The 20,315-nt window shown below is 44.0% G+C and overlaps 1 protein-coding gene across 4 annotated transcripts in view; it reads right to left on the bottom strand.

Annotated features, from left to right (window-relative positions):
• Nucleotides 1-20,315, bottom strand: part of KCNIP1 (potassium voltage-gated channel interacting protein 1) — a 408,630-nt gene that overhangs the window by 4,844 nt on the left and 383,471 nt on the right. For all 4 annotated transcript variants that reach the window (XM_070357396.1, XM_070357398.1, XM_070357399.1 and 1 more), the window contains exons 2-6: nucleotides 12,082-12,206; nucleotides 11,258-11,327; nucleotides 9,696-9,766; nucleotides 8,876-8,983; nucleotides 1,157-1,261 (exon numbers count right to left, since the gene is read on the bottom strand). In XM_070357396.1, coding sequence (XP_070213497.1) covers nucleotides 1,157-1,261; nucleotides 8,876-8,983; nucleotides 9,696-9,766; nucleotides 11,258-11,327; nucleotides 12,082-12,206 — 479 coding nt within the window. The remainder of the gene's footprint in view (nucleotides 1-1,156; nucleotides 1,262-8,875; nucleotides 8,984-9,695; nucleotides 9,767-11,257; nucleotides 11,328-12,081; nucleotides 12,207-20,315) is intronic.

The raw sequence follows: 20,315 nt of genomic DNA, 5'->3' as shown, positions 1-20,315 counted from the left end.
AGCACACTGGGCACAGGCAGGTCTACTTCTGCCCGTGTCACCTACTGTGTGACCTTGAGTCTCCCTGAGCCTCTGCTTTTCTCATCTGCAAAGTGAGAGGATTAGACTAGACTGAGCTCTCATGTTTGCTGATACTCTCCTGCCAGGTGAGAAGGCAATGGCACCCCACTCCAGTACTCTTGCCTGGAAAATCCCATGGATGGAGGAGCCTGGTAGGCTGCAGTCCATGGGATCGCTCAGAGTCGGACACGACTGAGCGACTTCACTTTCACTTTTCACTTTCATGCATTGGAGAAGGAAATGGCAACCCACTCCAGTGCTCTTGCCTGGAGAATCCCAGGGACGGGGGAGCCTGGTGGGCTGCCGTCTACAGGGTCGCACAGAGTCGGACATGACTGAAGTGACTTAGTAGTAGTAGTAGTAGTATACCACTAAGATCTTGCCACTCTTCTAAGTCACAGATTAACGGCATCCACCTACTTTTTACCAGAGCAAGGCTAAATTCTTCAGTTGAAAGATCTCTCTCTAGTTTCCAACCCATCCTAGTTTCCATCTGATGTCCCCTTGCTCCTCAAGCACAAATGCTTAACACCAACGACACAAATGTGCTTAATGACATCTTCTGTATTTACTCTGAGGGCTTCCCAGGTGGCACTAGTAGTAAAGAACCCTCCTGCCAACGCAGGAGACATAAGAGACACAGGTTCGAACCCTGGGTTGGGAAGATCCCCTGAAAGAGGGCATGGCAACCCACACCACTATTCTTTCCTGGAGAAGCCCATGGACAGCGGAGGTTGGCAAGTTACAATCCATAGGTTAGCACAGAGTAGGGCACAAGTGAAGCGACTTAGCAGGAGGAATACACATAACAATATCTTTGATGTATGCACATGTGCTATTTACTCTGATCTCCCAGCCATTTTTATGAAATTTAGAGTCCACACGCTACCACTTATACTTAATAATATTCATCCTTGCTCTCTTCTGTAGTGTATACTTGTCTATGTAATAAAATAATCTATTCCTGGGGGACGGTACATCTTGTAATTCTGTTTCTTACCATGTGGAGGCTGGGATACAAAACACTGCTCAGACACTTGTGGGTTGGTTGGTCTAAGGTGAGCTTAAAGCTTACACACAGGGTGTGTGCTCTTACCTGGAAGAAGATGTCCACGTGCTGCCTTGGAGTGTCTTCTTTAAGCACAGGATATGTGTATTTCCCCATCATGTCGTAGATGGCTTTGACAATGTCCATCATCTCCTGGAGAGGGACATGGAAGCACACGGTGTGGGAACCAGGAAGGTAAGGTCTTCTAGGTGACACTCTGGGGCTCTCTGTCCCCCTTGAGAATGAGAGTGATTAAAAGGAACCTCAGCTAGTGAGAGGGAGTTAGAAAGGGAGCTGAAGGGTATATATCCTGGGAGCTTCTTCCCAGGACAATTCTATTTGTTGTCAGAAGTTCTTGGGTGGCTCACCTCTTCCTGAGCTTTCCCAAGTGATGAGTTATAAGTGGGATTTGAGTGTATTTGTTCATGTACTGCACCCCACTCCAGTACTCTTGCCTGGAAAATCCATGGACAGAGGAGCCTGGTGGGCTGCAGTCCATAGGGTCGCTGAGGGTCAGACACGACTGAGCGACTTCACTTTCACTTTTCACTTTCATGCATTGGAGAAGGAAATGGCAACCCACTCCAGTGTTCTTGCCTGGAGAATCCCAGGGACGGGGGAGCTTGGTGGGCTGCCGTCTATGGGGTCACACAGAGTCTGACATGACTGAAGCGGCTTAGCAGCAGCAGGTACGACTGAGCGACTTCACTCTCACTTTTCACTTTCATGCATTGGAGAAGAAAATGGCAACCCACTTCAGAGTTCTTGCCTGGAGAATCCCAGGGACGGCGGAGCCTGGTGGGCTGCTGTCTATGGGGTCTCAAAGAGTCGGACACGACTGAAGCAACTTAGCAGCAGCAGCAGCAGTTCATGTACTGACGGACCCATACCGCATTTTTGGAACACCTTCTCTCTGCTCTATAATTCCCTTGCATGATTGGCCTGTGTGGCTTTGTTTGAGCCAGCTGATGGGAACAAATGTGGACATCTGACTATGGAACTGAGTCACTATGTCGTTATCTCTTGAGAAGTCGGAGTGAAAAGCTGGAGTTTGTGTCAGAGTTGGTACCATGGGCAACTCATTTCCAGGTTTTAGTTGAGATCAGGGGAGAGCAGACACTGAAAATAAATATAGAGATGAACTTCTGTAAAGTGTAGGCTGGAGCAGATGGCATAGAGGAGATGAGAGAAATGCTGGGAGGAAGGGAGCGCAAGTAGAGAAGTGAAAAGGGTAGAGGAATAGAGAGCGGAGAAGGGAGGTGCCAGACGGAGGAGGACACAGATTTTCCCATGAGGAATTTCTCATGAGCTTACACACATACACACGTACCCACACACACATGTGTTTTCTGAGAAAAGTGGTTGAAGTAGACAGAGATAGTAACAGGGATCAAGAGAAGCCCTGGAGAAGCAGGGTCTGAGAATGGTTACCCTATTCACTAAAGCGTCCTCTGGAGTCTCCCCACCGCCAACCATTCCTGCAGAGGACGGTGTGGCCATCTTGACCTAAGACAGTGCTGCAGGAGGGAGACGAAAGAGAGGAAGAGATGGGTGTAGCATAGGGGGAGACCAATAACTTTCTACTTTGTAATGGGGATTAAAATGTGCTACATTAAACTACCTGTAATATTTTTCACTTTAACAAGAATTATTTATTTCTTAAAAGACTTTTCTAAGAAATTACCAAATCTTTACAAGAAAGGTCTCAACTTAAGCCCATTGATGTTGATGGTTTTCTATCTTTGTAACCAAAAAATCCCTTTCTACAAAGACAAAAATCACCATGGGGCCAGATAGATGTTACAAATCCTTTCATATTTTCTTTCCAATCTTTCAGTAACATGGAACAGTGATCAGCACATACTCATTAAAATAAGTAAGTGGTTCGTATTGCTCTGTGGATCTGTTTCCCCAAAACTGTGAGCTCTGAGGACACACATTTGATCCTTCATTGCTAAATTCTCTGTACCTGGCACCGTGTCTGCAAGGGCTGGGAGCCCCATATCAGTTAAGTGTTCCCGTGGTGTTTTCCTGGTTACCCTGGCCAGGCATGGTGTTCCATGGGCTTCCTCGATCCCTACTCAGAATGAGGAAAAAGAATGTAGGAAAGCAGCCTTGTCTTCAGGATATTTGATGGAGTGTCTGCAGAGACCCGGAACTTCCAGGCGGCACTAGTGGTAAAGAACCCCCCGTCAAAGCAGGAGATGTAAGAGACACGGGTTCTATGTCTGGGTCGAAAAGATCTCCTGGAAGAGGGAATGGCAACCCGCTGCAGTACTCTTGTCTAGAGAATCCCATGGACAGAAGAGCCTGGCGGTCTGCAGTCAGTGGGGACACAAAGAGTCGGACATGACTAAGCCACTGAACAACATGGGTATTTATTTTGCAGATTATAATCCCAAACTATAAATTTGTATTTATTGCTCATATTATAATATTAATAGCTTTGGCTATTGTGAACTCCTTCAGGCTGGCTTCTAGGACCTTCAGATATGCTCTTCACCACCCTTTTTTCTTTAATAGTACTCCCATTTTTTTGGACACTGTAAGATGCTCTAAGATCATCTTGTATTTTCTCTTTCCCAGGCCTGGACTCAACCAAGTCCAAGGGGACTGGTTGCTTTTCTTGGAGAACGGTATTTAGAAACCAGGGTCTAGGTGCCAGTACTCATTGCTACCGGGGTGTCATTGCTCTTAGGTCCTAACAATGGACAGAACTAGGGTATATACACCTGTCCACGTGCTTATTTAAAAATGTGTGCTTTAATGAGTCCTTAACATCCATATGGCTATAGGTTTGTTTCCTGAATAACTTTTATAAGAGAAAGGACTTAAAGATAAATTTTGATTGCTCTCTCAGGATTTTCTTTGCTACGATTTTGATGAAACTGTTTCCAAATGACTGCCAGGGGAAGGTTCAGCTATCTTTTCTAGGAAGCTGCTTATCCACACTTTATTTTCTTTTAAGGAGAATTTTATTAATCCTGCTTCCAGAAAGGTCTGATGGATATTTAATGGGGACAATTTTGTCTATATTGTAAATTACAGAAGGGGAGCAGGAGTTAGTAAGATTATTTAGAGATGGAATAATGGTTGAACGAAGGTTGAAGATCTTGTTATAAGGCTCACTTTAGGGTCTTTTTTTTTTTTTCTTTTCTTCCTTTTAAAAACTATATTTTGTAAAGTAGTATTTGAATATTTTAGACTATCTTTTATTGTTCTTTCATTGCTAAGTCATGTCCGACTCATTCGTGACCACATGTACTATAGCCCATCAGGCTCCTTTGTTCATGGGATTTCCCAGGCAAGAATGATAGAATAGGTTGCCATTTCCTTCTCCATAAAGTATCATATATTTGAGTATATATAGAAGCATTTAATTATTTACAACATTGAGATAATATTATACATCCTACTGTAAAAAATAATGTTTAAATGGAATGTATAATGCTAATTTAAAATTATATCTAACTGCTTTTGCATGGTTTTACATGGCCACTTGTTATTCCATTATATACTGGAGTTCTAACCATATCTGCTGTTAGTGGACACTAGAATTTTTCACATTCTGGGGATTGTTCACCACTTTATCTTCAGCACGAAGAACACTTAACAAGCCCTCAAATATATGTTGAGCAAATCCATGACTGAATGAATGAGGAATGGAAATTTGAGGGTTGAGGTGAGGATTAAAGATGATATTTGTAACTCTGGACACTGTACCTGGCACACAGGAACTCAGGAAGTGGGATGCTACAAGATGCTAAATCCAAGCTTTGACTGAGATTCCAGAATACAGTAGATACCAAAGTGAGTTTTGAGAGAGACCTGTGGGTATCTCACTATCTGTGTACCACATCTACTTTGAGGCTCTAAAGGTGTCCAGCAGTGAAGCTTCAGAAATTATTTGTGATGAGTTATTTAGAGATACGCCTGAGGCCAGGGGCAGTGGCCGGGGGGACCAACCCCACGTCCAAGGAGCCATGGCTGCGCGGGCGCAGGAGGGCCTAGAGGAGCTATCCCATGTTGAAGGTCAGGAAGGGCGGCGGTGAGGAGATACCCCTCATCCAAGGTAAGGAGCAGTGGCTGCGCTTTGCTGGAGTAGCCGTGAAGAGATACCCCACGCCCCAGGTAAGAGAAACCCAAGTAAGACGGTAGGTGTTGCAAGAGGGCATCAGAGGGCAGACACACTGAAACCATAATCACAGAAAACTAGTCAATCTAATCACACTAGGACCACAGCCTTGTCTAACTCAATGAAACTAAGCCATGCCCGTGGGGCAACCCAAGATGGGCGGGTCATGGTGGAGAGATCTGACAGAAGGTGGTCCACTGGAGAAGGGAATGGCAAACCACTTCAGTATTCTTGCCTTGAGAACCCCGTGAACAGTATGAAAAGACAAAATGATAGGATACTGAAAGAGGAACTCCCCAGGTCAGTAGGTGCCCAATATGCTACTGGAGATCAGTGGAGAAATAACTCCAGAAAGAATGAAGGGATGGAGCCAACGCAAAAACAGTTGTGGATGTGACTGGTGATAGAAGCAAGGTCCGATGCTATAAAGAGCAATAATGCATAGGAACCTGGAATGTCAGGTCCATGAATCAAGGCAAATTGGAAGTGGTCAAACAAGAGATGGCAAGAGTGAATGTCGACATTCTAGGAATCAGCGAATTAAAATGGACTGGAATGGGTGAATTTAACTCAGATGACCATTATATCTACTACTGTGGGCAAGACTCCCTTAGGAGAAATGGAGTAGCCATCATGGTCAACAAAAGAGTCCAAAATGCAGTACTTGGATGCAATCTCAAAAATGACAGAATGATCTCTGTTTGTTTCCAAGGCAAACCATTCAATATCACAGTAAACCAAGCCTATGCCCCAACCAGTAATGCTGAAGAAGCTGAAGTTGAACAGTTCTATGAAGACCTACAAGACCTTTTAGAACTAACATCCAAAAAAGATGTCCTTTTCATTATAGGGGACTGGAAGGCAAAAGTAGGAAGTCAAGAAACACCTGGAGTAACAGGCAAATTTGGCCTTGGAATATGGAATGAAGCAGGGCAAAGACTAATAGAGTTTTGCCAAGAAAAGGCACTGATCATAACAAACACCCTCTTCCAACAACACAAGAGAAGACTCTACACATGGATATCACCAGATGGTCAACACCGAAATCAGATTGATTATATTCTTTGCAGCCAAAGATGGAGAAGCTCTATACAGTCAGCAAAAACAAGACCAGGAGCCGACTGTGGCTCAGACCATGAACTCCTTATTGCCAAATTCAGATTTAAATTGAAGAAAGTGGGGAAAACCACTAGACTATACAGGTATGACCTAAATCAAATCCCTTATGATTTTACAGTGGAAGTGAGAAATAGATTTAAGGGCCTAGATCTGATAGATAGAGTGCCTGATGAACTATGGAATGAGGTTCGTGACATTGTACAGGAGACAGGGATCAAGACCATCCCCATGGAAAAGAAATGCAAAAAAGCAAAATGGCTGTCTGGGAAGGCCTTACAAATAGCTGTGGAAAGAAGAGAAGCGAAAAGCAAAGGAGCAAAAGAAAGATATAAGCATCTGAATGCAGAGTTCCAAAGAATAGCAAGAAGAGATAAGAAAGCCTTCTTAAGTGATCAATGCAAAGAAATAGAGGAAAACAACAGAATGGGAAAGACTAGAGATCTCTTCAAGAAAATTAGAGATACCAAGGGACCATTTCATGCAAAGATGGGCTCGATAAAGGACAGAAATGGTATGGACCTAACAGAAGCAGAAGATATTAAGAAGAGGTGGCAAGAATACACAGAAGAACTGTACAAAAAAGATCTTCATGACCCAGATAATCACAATGGTGTGATCACTCACCTAGAGCCAGACATCCTGGAATGTGAAGTCAAGTGGGCCTTAGAAAGCATCACTACGAACAAAGCTAGTGGAGGTGATGGAATTCCAGTTGAGCTATTTCAAATCCTGAAAGATGATGCTGTGAAAGTGCTGCACTCAATATGCCAGCACATTTGGAAAACTCAGCAGTGGCCACAGGACTGGAAAAGGTCAGTTTTCATTCCAATCCCTAAGAAAGGCAATGCCAAAGAATGCTCAAACTACCGCACAATTGCACTCATCTCACACGCTAGTAAAGTAATGCTCAAAATCCTCCAAGCCAGGATTCAGCAATACATGAACTGTGAATTTCCAGATGTTCAAGCTAGTTTTAGAAAAGGCAGAGGAACCAGAGATCAAATTGCCAATATCCGCTGGATCATGGAAAAAGCAAGAGAGTTCCAGAAAAACATCTATTTCTGCTTTATTGACTATGGCAAAGCCTTTGACTGTGTGGATGAGAATAAACTGTGGAAAATTCTGAAAGAGATGGGAATACCAGACCACCTGATCTGCCTCTTGAGAAATTTGTATGCAGGTCAGGAAGCAACAGTTAGAACTGGACATGGAACAACAGACTGGTTCCAAATAGGAAAAGGAGTACATCAAGGCTGTATATTGTCACCCTGCTTATTTAACTTATATGCAGAGTACATCATGAGAAACACTGGACTGGAAGAAACACAAGCTGGAATCAAGATTGCCAGGAGAAATATCAATAACCTCAGATATGCAGATGACACCACCCTTATGGCAGAAAGTGAAGAAGAACTAAAAAGCCTCTTGATGAAAGTGAAAGAGGAGAGTGAAAAAGTTGGCTTAAAACTCAACATTTAGAAAACGAAGATCATGGCATCTGGTCCCATCACTTCATGGGAAATAGATGGGGAAACAGTGGAAACAGTGTCAGACTTTATTTTGGGGGGCTCCAAAATGACTGTAGATGGTGATTGCAGCCATGAAATTAAAAGACGCTTACTCCTTGGAAGGAAAGTTATGACCAATCTAGATAGCATATTATAAAGCAGAGACATTACTTTGTCAACAAAGGTTCGTCTAGTCAAGGCTATGGTTTTTCCAGTGGTCATGTATGGATGTGAGAGTTGGACTGTGTAAAGGCTGAGCACCAAAGAATTGATGCCTTTGAACTGTGGTGTTGGAGAAGACTCTTGAGAGTCCCTTGGACTGCAAGGAGATCCAACCAGTCCATTCTGAAGGAGATCAGCCCTGGGATTTCTTTGGAAGGAATGATGCTAAAGCTGAAACTCCAGTCCTTTGGCCACCTCATGCAAAGAGTTGACTCATTGGAAAAGACTTTGATGCTGGGAGGGATTGGGGGCAGGAGGAGAAGGGGACGACAGAGGATGAGATGGCTGGATGGCATCACTTACCTGATGGACATGAGTCTGGGTGAACTCTGGGAGTTGGTGATGGACAGGGAGACCTGGCGTGCTGGGATTCATGGGGTCACTAAGAGTCGGACACGAATTAGCAGCAGCAGCAGCAGCCCCAGTCATGCGCATGACTGAGATGCTGCTGCTGCTGCTGCTAAGTCACTTCAGTTGTGTCCAACTCCGTGCGACCCCATAGACGGCAGCCCACCAGGCTCCCCCGTCCCTGGGATTCTCCAGGCAAGAACACTGGAATGGGTTGCCATTTCCTTCTCCAATGCATGAAAGTGAAAAGTGAAAGTGAAGTTACTCAGTCGTGTCTGACTTGTAGCAACCCCATGGACTGCAGCCTACCAGGCTCCTCCATCCATGGGATTTTCCAGGCAAGAGTACTGGAGTGGGGTGCTATCGCCTTCTCCGTGACTGGGACTATTTCCTCTCTGATTAGCTCTCTCGTGCTCCTAGCCTCAGCTCACTTACCTCTTTGTTTATGTATCCGTCTTTATTGATGTCATACAAATTAAATGTCCATCTTAGTTTCTCATGGACGGTTCCTCTCAGTAAAATTGACAGAGCGGTTACAAAGTCCTGAGAAGTGGAAGAGGCATGAGACATTAAGCAGCGAGCCACTGGGTGGGGCGGTGCTCTGTCTGGGGGTCAGACTCTGTGACCGTCTTTACAGAATGGTATCGCCCAGGTCCTCTGTCTCCTGAAGGATGTGGCCAAGCTCAGCACAGTACGCCACCCACCTTCCACTGCCTACCTTGCCCCATATTGGGGAAGGAGCTTCTGGAGGAAGAAGGGAAGTCAGCGTGTGCTGACATCGGCTGTCGCCTTACCCCCAGGGCTGCAATTACCGTACAAGTGGGGGCATCCTCTGGCGGCTAAGAGTGTGGACTCTGGAAACATACCACCCAAGTTCAAAGCCCTCCTTTGCCTCTTACTGTCTGACCTTGGGAAAGCCACTCTGTCTCTCATTATCTTATTTTCCTCTTCTGTAGACTGGTAATATATAGTAGAACCCTACCTTGTTAGGGTTATTGTGAGGGTTAAATGAGTTAATTCGCGTAGAGTGCTAAGTGCAGCGCTGTAGCGCTGGTCAGCCCGGTGCACATGTGAGCCATTAGACTGTCAGTCCCTGAGGCCCTGAGTTCTTGGAAGACAGTTGTTTCTTCTGTCTTCAGGAAATCCTTCTTAAATGGTATAGAACTTAAGCACTGAATGATCCACTCCTCCCAACATGCCCATCATTTAAAGGAAGCGTTGTTGGGGCCCTGGGGCCTCTGAGAGACAAACATACCTCAAACTTCACGGAGCCTGTCTGCGTGGTGTCGAAGGCATGGAAGAGGTAATGGGCATACATGCTGGCATCTGCAAGGCACAGAAGGAGAGGCAGGTGATGGGAACGGGGACCCCGCACAAGGGAGGGAGATCACTTAAAGCAATAAGAAAGAGGAGAGGGTGATGCTGGGGTGATAGGAAGGAAAAGATTGCCGAGTGGGAAAAGCCACTGCTGTGACCTGAGACCTGTCTGGTTTTCCTGGGGTCTAGGGGGGAAGTTCTAGCAAAAGCTAAGACCGGTTTCGTCCCTAAGTCTAGCCATCCCTGGAGAGACGCTCCTGTCTCTGAGTACAGTTCTTGTTGGATGAATGACTTGGTCCTGTGTGTAGAAGATGTTCTTCTGGATGGCAGCACAGTGCCAGGGAATGAGCACCCACTAAGGGTCAGTTAGACCTGGGCTCAGAGAGCAGTTCCATCACTACCTCGCTGTGTGACTGCAGGAATGTAACACAACCTCTCTGAGCTTCACCTTCCCATCTCTGCACACTGTTTAACTCTTCACGTAGTCATATCATTAGAACCATCGTTGTTTGCCACATAGTCAAAACTCAATAAAGAGTGGCTCAACAGGACTCAACAAATAGTGGGTCTGGGGCCTGCATGGGGCGAAACTGTCCCCAGCTGGGGGAGGAGCCCTGTACTGGAACTCACGCCTGAGAAGGCACCTGTCTGTTGCTGAGGGAGGTGTATGAGAAATAGAGCCCGAAAAGCGTCTGGGACGTTTGGATCTCTGTTTCATCGGCCCCCGAGGAAGGGGTCCTGCAGGAGATGGCTCCTGGGCAGGAAGTAAGTTAACATGTGACACACGGAAGCCATGGGAAGCCTCTGAAGCCCCAGACCCCAGGGCCAGAGCAGGTGCCTGCAGGAGTCAGGCAGGGCGGCAGAGTGCCTGTGAACCTGGCACACAGGCTAACCTTATTCATAAGCACTATTTTATTTACCTTGCATGTTTTTGGATTCCTTTATTTTTATAGCTTCTGGTATTTACTAAAGTTCTTTTTCAAAATTCCACCTTGCCTCAGCCGTTTTAAGGAAAAGATGGAGCACGGCGCAGTGGGAGGTGGGCCTAACACAGCAGAGCTTTGGATGGACACTCTGGGGCCCAGTCCTGGTCTGCCGCTCTCTAGCTGTGTGATCTGCAGTGAGCTGCTTAGCCTCTCTGAGACTCAGAGGCCCATTCTCCCATAACCACACCAGCTTTCTAGAGACTTTATGATACTGCTTTATCACTACCATCTCTGGGAGAGGGTCCATTTTCAGAGCTCTTTTCTGCTAAAGCTTTAGTGAATTCCACATCTTGCAGTAAGGGAGGAACACTGCTCCGAGCTCTCCCCAACCCTGAGGAGGAGGCAGACAACAAGGCCCTGTGGCCCTGGAGGAAGGAAGCATGATGGAGGGAGCAGAGAGGGAGCCGGAGGGAGCAGAGAGGGAGCCAGAGGGAGCAGAGAAGGAGGCGGGAGCAGAGAGGGAGGCGGGAGCAGAGAGGGAGCTTCGAGGGGTCTCTTTCAAGACCGGACTCACCTCCATGAGGGAAAAACTGAGCGTAGATCTGCTTGAATGTCTCTTCATTGACCACACCGCTGGGGCACTCCTGTGTGAGGGAGACGGAGTCAGTGGGGGAGGCTGAGAGCTTTGGAGGTCCTCATGAGCCCTGGTGGGCGGGGACCGGGTAACCACCTGGGCACTTCCCTGACTCCAAGGAGAGTGGCTGGAAGTTCTACTTTAGGACTGAAGCTGCTTTGCAAAATGGTGAGATGTTATCAGAGAATGGGCACTGTGAGGTGGGAGTTTGGGCTGTGGGATTTTTAACAGAAAGACCTGGGTTTGGATCCTGGCTCAGCCCCTTCTATGCTTTGTGACTTTGAGTGAGTCAGCCCTGATTCTCAATGTCCTTACCACAAGAATGTAAAATAGGGCTACCAGTACCTTTCCAGACAGGCTCTCAGGAAGTTAAATACATGAAATCATGAGATAACATGTTGGCTTTCAGCCTGCTACTTCAGTCTGTGAGCTGGGTTAGCAGCAGACCTAAATCCCCACATTTCCGGGACACTAATGATACTGATGGTGTGATGGGCTATCCTGAGGCGAGTATCTAGGCCAAAGCTGTGCCACCCTGCCAGGTCTGGGCCACCGGCTGGCTTCCCATCCACCGAGACTGCCTCTTTCTTGTTTGGCACCTTTCTCTCTAGCTGGTGAGCGACCGTGCTCTCCTGACTCCTTTATAGAACAGCCTTCCTTACATACATGCAAAAATCTCTTGGAGGGGTCCCTTTGGCGTTTGAGAGAGCGGAGTCCCAGGTGGGAAATGCTGCCTGGGCCTTCAGAAGCCATGTAGGTCTTACATTTTTGAAACCTCGATAAAGGACTTGCAGCTCCCTCTTGGTGAAGTTGGTTTGTGCCTCCAGCTGCTCCAGCCCCTCAGGCCGATGGCAAACCATGGTCATCTCCAGTTCGTCTTCAATCTTATCTGGAACCAGAAGAGATGGCATTGGGGTGGCTCACCTTGGTGGTCACTTGTCAGACTGTAGCCTGGGTTGTCAGAAGGGGGGTGTGGTGACCAGGACATAGGGTCATGGGCTGGGGGGTCACATTGCAGATGACCTTCTTGCCTTGAGCCCCACCTCTCTATTCAGTTGCTTTCTATCTCACCATCAGTCCACCACTCCAGGTGTGTTAGACACCACCTATGGAGGGAACTTCAGCCCAGGAACATGCGTTCCAAGTGCTAAAAATAAGTCCATACAAAAACATTTCCTTGTCTTTCAAAACATCTGTTTTGTATATTCAATTTGCTGCCCACTGAATATTCCACTGCTCATCTGAATATTCCAGAGACACAGGTAAGTGAGCAGATGGATTAACATCCTCCGAACAGCAAAGGGAGACAAATCTACTAAAAAACCATAGAGTAAATTCTTACCATCTGGGAAACTAGAGGTAGGCTAGCTTGATTTGGCAAAAAAGTACAAATTATAGCATGTTAAATATTAATTTAAAAATATGAAACCACTTTCCAGTATTGTAATATCTAACAGACATCCTTAAATAATAGGAAAGTAACTTAAATGGGAGCTACTTTACATAAATGAAAACTTTGGAAGCATTTGAAGGGCTCTACAAACAACTGTTTACATGTACTACGGTGCAATAGTTTTGCACTATTATTTAGGAAGCTTTAGTCATTTAAAGCACCCTATTGCTCTGTCCATCTCCTATTGAAGGATCACAAAATCCAAATAAGCGGAACTTTGAACGTTTTACCATCACCACTGGGCTTCCCTGGTGGCTCAGCTGGTAAAGAATCCACCTGCGGTGTGGGAGACCTGGGTTCAATCCCTGGATTGAGAAGATCCCCTGGAGAAGGGAAGGCTACCCGCTCCAGTATTCTGGCCTGGAGAATTCCATAGTCCATAGGGTCGCAAAGAGTCGGACACAATTGAGCAACTTTCATTTCACTTCACTTAACCACCATAGAAGTGTTTTCCTTTGGGACCTACCAGAATGCTTTCTACAAATTTACTTCAGTCAAGAATCAATTACCATCTAACCTTCCTGGCCTGTTGTTGTCAGGCAGGCATCACCAAATCCATGTATTGAGTAACTGTAAATCTGAACTGGCAAGAGTAGTGATGAGATGGGCAAGCTTCTGGAAATGTACACGCACCGTCATATCCCATGATGGAAAGTGAGGATGGGCTGAGTTTCCATCTGAGGATAGGACGGGTACACGCATTTCCCTAGCTAGTGTCCGTCTCTTTGCATCAGATTCTTTCCGCAATTGTCACTTCTCCTTTTGAGACAATGACCCCAGTGAAAAAGGAACCCATCAAAGTCAGTTTATATCTTGTACCTCTTCTCTGAGGTAACGGACATTGAGGTAGAGTTCCAAGGGAGAGGCAGAAGAACTTGGTGACGATTTCCAATTGTTATCTTTTTTATGTGCTAGGGAACACGTGTCATCTTATCCCACAGGGATCAGAGCATATTACTCAATATAAATGACACTTTGCTTGCACAAAATAGCTGCCAGTGGCCAATTTCCTTATAATTTGAATAGAGCCATTAATTATTGTTATGTTACCAGCTAACAAGTTAAGTAGCAATTATGAAACACTGTAGCATTCTCAAACAAATAATCCCACATAAGTATAATTCAGAATTCTCCCATATATTTTTAACTCATTTAAAAATAGAAAACAAGTTGTTGGTTTAAATCTTCTAACATTAGATTTAGTAGCAACTTTATTTTAAAAATGCACAGAAATTTAACAGTGAAAAGAGGTGAAAGTTATATTAAAAGGTAAACAAGGAAGACATGAAAGTATTTTTGGAAGAACTCATGTATTTTTGAAGGCATCTAGTATACCTTTTCAAGTCTGTCTTATCCAGAAGCTTAAAAGATTTCTCTTTTCAGTATTGACTATTATCAGATTCTTCACAAGCTCAGGGAAATTCCTTTGCAGAAGTTTGAGAGACTCTGACTCAGAAACTGCACTTGCTTACCATCTCTCTCATTAAAAATGCACTAAGTAATTATAGATATATCAAATATTAAACTCACTTCATTAAGACAGAACTGGTTTGTTTGCTGGCTGACCAGCAGGGTCAATTTTCCATATCAAAGAGATTCTATAATATCTGAATATTTGGACATTGACTGCCAAGCTTTTGTTTAGCTTTTTCATCACCCTCTAATTGTCAGACTGTGATCACATCAGTTACTGAAGAAAATTTGCATATTTGGGATTCAAGATGCTAGCGCTGGGAAATCACTGGCGTGGTGAGTGTTAGGGGCTTAAACCAGTGGTTCTTAATTTTTTTTCATTGTAAGAATTACAATTTACATCACAATCCATATACATAAAGGAACAATTTTGTAAAATGTTTTGAACCAAAGGTTTCATGAAATAATACTTTTTCTCACTAATGGGAACTGTCCTCTGTTTTCAATTTTAATCTATTCCTTTATAAAAATGTACTGATTATGACCCTCATGGTCATGATTTGGGAACGGACAACACTAATTGTTTAAACCTAGAGCAATCTTTATGGGGGCGCCCATAACTAAGCATTCTTTCCTTCACACCAGCTGCCCCTTCTTTTTCTTTGTAAGGTTCATGGTTCTGGCCACTGTAGCTATATTCCAAAGCAACCTTGGAAGGAGCTGTGGAGGTTTTCACATTCCTGTTTTCCCTGGGGAGCCTCTGAGTGCTGTCCAAGTGGTCCCACTATAGGAAGAAGGATGGTCCAGCACCCTGGTTGGAGGAAAAGGAAACAGAATGAAAAGATGGGAGCCTCCTTGATAGTTTCTTCTGAGGTTAAAAGTTTCTGAGGCCAAGTGCTACTTGTTATTACTATTTTTGTTATTAAAAATAATGATAAGCCAGTTACAAAGTCAGGTTGAATTTGAATCAAAAAGATAAAAATTAACCCAGAGAGCGAATACAATGGGGATAACCACAAAGCAAGAATAAATCAGAATATCTTTTGTTTGTAAATTGCCTTTGTCCTGTAAAATGTTTTCATGCCCACTGTCCCGTTACAACCTGTGTGTGGTGGGGAGTGGGGAACATTACCCTCTCCATCAGAATATTAGGAAGATGAGTGTCCTAAAAGATCAAGAGTTTTTCTAACTATAAGAACCTTAAAAAGTGATGAACAATCCAATGCTGGGGGTGGTTAAAGCAAGATAGAGTACCAGAATAACATCTAATGAGTGTAGATGCTATACAGGTAGTTCTCAGACTGAAGGCAAGTTTGGAGAAGATGAATCAGATTATGTGGGCTTTAATGTTTTGGGGCCACAGGCTCTTCTGAGTTTGGATGAAAGCTATAGGCCCTCTCAGAAAAAGCAAATGCACCTAACTCACATTCCCTGAGCTCCCGTCTCTTTCAAACACTTGGAGCCCACGTTGAGGACTTCTAGTGCAGGAGAAGTTCTCTACACTCTGTTGCCTCTGCCTTTGCCCGAGTCCTGGTTCACACAGTCAGTTGGAGACAGAACTGGACCTCAAATCTGGCCAGTCCAGGCAGATCTGGCTTCCATGTGCCTCTCCAATGGCTTCTGCTTCCCTCCAGCACAAGCTGCAATTTGGTTTGAAACCAGCCTCACAGAAGTTCTGCTTTTGGCAAGCTCTCTGCCCGTGTAAGAGTGAGGCACTTCCACTATGAGCAGTCTGTGATCTCCTCCACGACAGGATGAAAGACCATGGCCATTTCCATCTCCTTCTCCTTGGACTGGAAAATATTTTCTGGATTGGATTTTGTACCAACCATCTAGCTTTGAGGTTGCAAAATGAGTTGGTCCTTAGCTTGAACAGAGTTCAAAGACAGGTCTTGTTTGGCCTATAAAATGTATTTTGTTGGGAATTTCCAATATTTAAAGATGAGAGATTCAAGCACAAGTTTGGATTTCTAGTTTCTCTTGGAAACTGAGATTCCCTGACCACGTTGGCAGCAGTTTATCAGAGCTGAGCAGGGGCCGGCCCCTCGAGCCATGAAAACCTCTAGTGTGCCCTCTGTCTTCCTCTGCGTGACTTCATTTCTCCTCTCTGCCTGGTCCTGCAGGCATCTGAGGTTTTGGTTCCTGATCTCTACCCACTTACCCTGCCACCACCTACCTTTCACCTATCTCGTAACACCCAGATGACCACCTTCTCTCTTCCTCACTATTTGTTTATTCAAACACGTTTTGCTTTGTTTCGTAAAGGATTTGAAGTTGATTATATGAAACACATATAATAAAATAAAAAGAGATAAAGTAATAAGAAAAACTGCCTTGGAAAATATTAATTAGATTAGGAGGTTGAGACCACAGGGAAAAAGAGAACACAGAAATTCAGGTCATTTGTTCCAAGCAGTTACTACACTTGAGCCACAGATTGGCTCTGAGCTTTTACATGTATCTTACAGTCTGTGAGAGGAAAACATATCAGTTTCTTTAGGGGAAGAAAAATTTTCCTGTAACTTGTCTCTACAAGAGTGTTTTCAACTGTTTCTATTTAAAAGAAGTTTGCTGACAGGACACAGAAATTTGGTCTGTGTGAGAAGACTAATGACAAAATACATCCTTGGTTAAGAAGCGCTCCCACTGAAAGTAATGTAACCAAAGCAGTCAAGTTAAACTTTTTTACCTCTCTGATACTGGTAATAGCACCAGGCGATGTCTAGGAAAAAGTAAGAAAACATTTTACCAAAACCGGTCATCAAACAAGCAAAACACACTTTGATTTTCCATGGAAAGCCTGCTCTGCGGGTGTCCAGGTCACCATCCAGCGCAACATATGTGAAGAGGTCTCTTGCTAGCAGAGCTGGAACTGACCTCCCACGGCCAGAACAGCCAAGAGCAATGGGTTACCTTGCAGTGCCCACTGCTTCCAGCAGGGGGCTCATTGAGCATGCCCGCAGCCATGCAGCCATGCAGCCCGAAGAAAGGTGGGGGGCGAGGGGCAGAGGATGCACGGATGTGGATGGGTCTTGGAAGTACCTGCATGTTTGATTGAAGAATGCCCTATAAGATAACCCTCCACAATAGAGGCCCCATTGCTGCAATCTGCCATTTTGTGATTTGAAGCTGCATTCTTGAAGTATTCTTTACTCACTCACTCAGTAACTATCAGTGAAGTGTCTACTATGTGTACATCGGTGAATGAACAACTCTGTTCCCTGCTCTGGTGGAGCTTACAGTCTATGAGTCTTTGCTTCTCTCTTCCCCTCTCAGTCGCGATAAGAAACACAGATTCAGAACAGGATAGAGGGTTACTGAAGACTTAGCACTTTGGGATGACTGGACGGATTGGTTGCAGGCAAAATCCCCTATTACACTGAATATAAAACATGAGACAAAACATCAGACCTGGAAAATCCTCCATTTCATGGTGGAGATGGGTGGAACTAGGTCCCAAAGAGTGGGAAACAGGTTCTAGTTGCTGTTCTTCTGTTGGCCTTTTTGGGGCTATTTTGGGATCATCCTAGCTTTCTCTGTATCCCTGATCAAGAGTGCATAAAGCAGACCAGCCACCACCTTGTGTGTCTGAGTCATTCCTTACCCACAACCCAAGACAGGAAAGGCTTCTTTCCCTGCTGCCCCTGAAAGTCGTGGGACAGGTGGGTGTCCTATTTCTGCTCTTGTTGCCTGACCTGAATCCTGTGGGAGAAACTTATCGTACTGGATGTGTCACTCTCATAGGTAGCATTTGTATTTATTTTTCTAACAGAGGCTACTTTTAGAACAGTTAAGGTTATGGGAAAATTGCACAGAAAATAGAGTTCCTATGCATTCCACCTTCACAATGTCACCTATTTTAACATCTTGACTTGGTATGGTATATTTGTTGCAATGGACAAACCCGGATTGATATATTATTTTAAACTAAAACCCGTAGTTTACATTAGAGTTCACTCTGTGTTGTACAGTCTTGTAGGTTTTGATAAATGTATAATGCCATGTATCCACCATTATAATATTCTACAGAATAATTTTACAGTTCTAAAAGTATAGCATTCTTGTAGAGATATGTCTACAAATATGGTCTGACTTCTCTGGCATTCCAGGAATGTGACAGGTATTGGGAGAGAGATGAAAAGATACCATGTCTATTCATAAGGAGTTAGACTGATGGGTAGGGCACACTCATAGACCAAGGATTACCAACTCAAATGCCAATTGTTGTTGTTGCTCAGTCGCTAAGTTATGTCCAACTCTTTGTGACTGTAGCACGCCAACCTCCTCTGTCCTCCACTATCTCTCAGAGTTTGCTCAAATTCATGTCCATTGAGTCAGTGATGTTGTAATTCAGATGAGTTTGGTAATGTAAGTACAACCATGGAGAGTGCTGGGGACTGAGAACTGGAGAGCCATTGCCCCATGAAAGGGAAATAGCTGTTATGCAGCCAGTTGTTGTCATGTAGAATTTAAGCCTGGTGAATCCACATCTTCAGGTTTTTCAAGAGATGCTACAATCGAAAGATGATTTGTGTCCTGATTCTTAGCTGTTATTGATGCATTTAACATATATATATATATATACATACACCATTGGACAAGTATAATATTACTGTTGGTAGAATATTGTGGATTTCTGGAAGGGAATTCTTCATTGGCAAATCATTCCAAGCTCTGTGTGTGTGTGTGTGTGTGTGTGTGTGCACTCAGTCACTCAGTTGTGTCCAACTCTTTGTGATCCCATGGACTGTAGCCTACCAGGCTTCTCTGTCCATAGGATTTCCCAGTCAAGAATACAGAAATGGATTTCCATTTCCTTCTCCAGGGGATCATCCCGATCCAGGGATCAAAATCATGTCTCTTATGTCTCCTGCGTCAGCACTAGGAGGATGGTAATGCCATTTGGATGGCAGGGGAACAGAAGAAGTCACAGGGAAGATTTCAAGGGAAAGTGATCACTTATTGAGTCTTGAAGGAAGAAGGACAATGGAACAGCATGTGAAAAGGCACAGAAGCTGAAAGGGCCCTAGAATTGCAAGCTCTCTTGAAGTAGAGCTGACTTCTCACTGAGAAAAACAAGAAAAGGGGGATTTAAAAAAATCACAACTGTTTGGAGAGCTACCAGGATACATATCAAAAAGATCATATATCATGACCAAGTGGGCTTTATCCCAGTGATGCAAGGATTCTTCAATATTTGCAAATCAATCAATGTGATACACCACATTAACAAATTGAAAGATAAAAACCATATGATTATCTCAATAGATGCAGAGAAAGCCTTTGACAAAATTCAATATCCATTTATGATAAAAACCCTCCAGAAAGCAGGCATAGAAGGAACATACCTCAACATAATAAAAGCTATATATGACAAACCCACAGCAAACATTATCCTCAATGGTGAAAAATTGAAAGCATTTCCCCTAAAGTCAGGAACAAGACAAAGGTACCCACTCTCACCACTACTATTTAACATAGTTTTGAAAGTTTTAGCCACAGCAATCAGAGAAGAAAAGGATTCTTCTTTTCCACATTGGAAAAGAAGAAGTAAAACTCTCACTGTTTGCAGATGACATGATCCTCTACATAGGAAACCCTAAAGACTTCACCAGAAAATTACTAGAGCTAATCAATGAATATAGTAAAGTTGCAGGATATAAAATCAACACACAGAAATCCCTTGCATTCCTATACACTAACAATGAGAAAACAGAAAGAGAAATTAAGGAAACAATTCCATTCACCATTGCAATGAAAAGAATAAAATATTTAGGAATAAGTCTACCTAAAGAAACAAAAGACCTATATATAGAAAACTATAAAAACACTGATGAAAGAAATCAAAGATGACACAAATAGATGGAGAATATTCCATGTTCATGGATCGGAAGAATCAATATAGTGAAAATGAGTATACTACCCAAGGCAATCTATAGATTCAATCCAATCCCTATCAAGCTACCAATGGTATTTTTCACAGAACTAGAACAAATAATTTCACAATTTGTATGGAAATACAAAGAACTTTGAAAAGCCAAAGCAATCTTGAGAAAGAAGAATGGAACTGGAGGAATCAACCTGCCTGACTTCAGACTATGCTGCTGCTGCTACTGCTAAGTCGCTTCAGTC

The sequence above is a fragment of the Bos mutus genome, chromosome 20 (genome assembly GCF_027580195.1).
Source record: "Bos mutus isolate GX-2022 chromosome 20, NWIPB_WYAK_1.1, whole genome shotgun sequence".
Lineage (NCBI taxonomy): Eukaryota > Metazoa > Chordata > Mammalia > Artiodactyla > Bovidae > Bos > Bos mutus.
The sequence above is the reverse complement of the archived record's forward strand: the minus strand, read 5'-3'. Positions and strand labels throughout refer to the sequence as shown.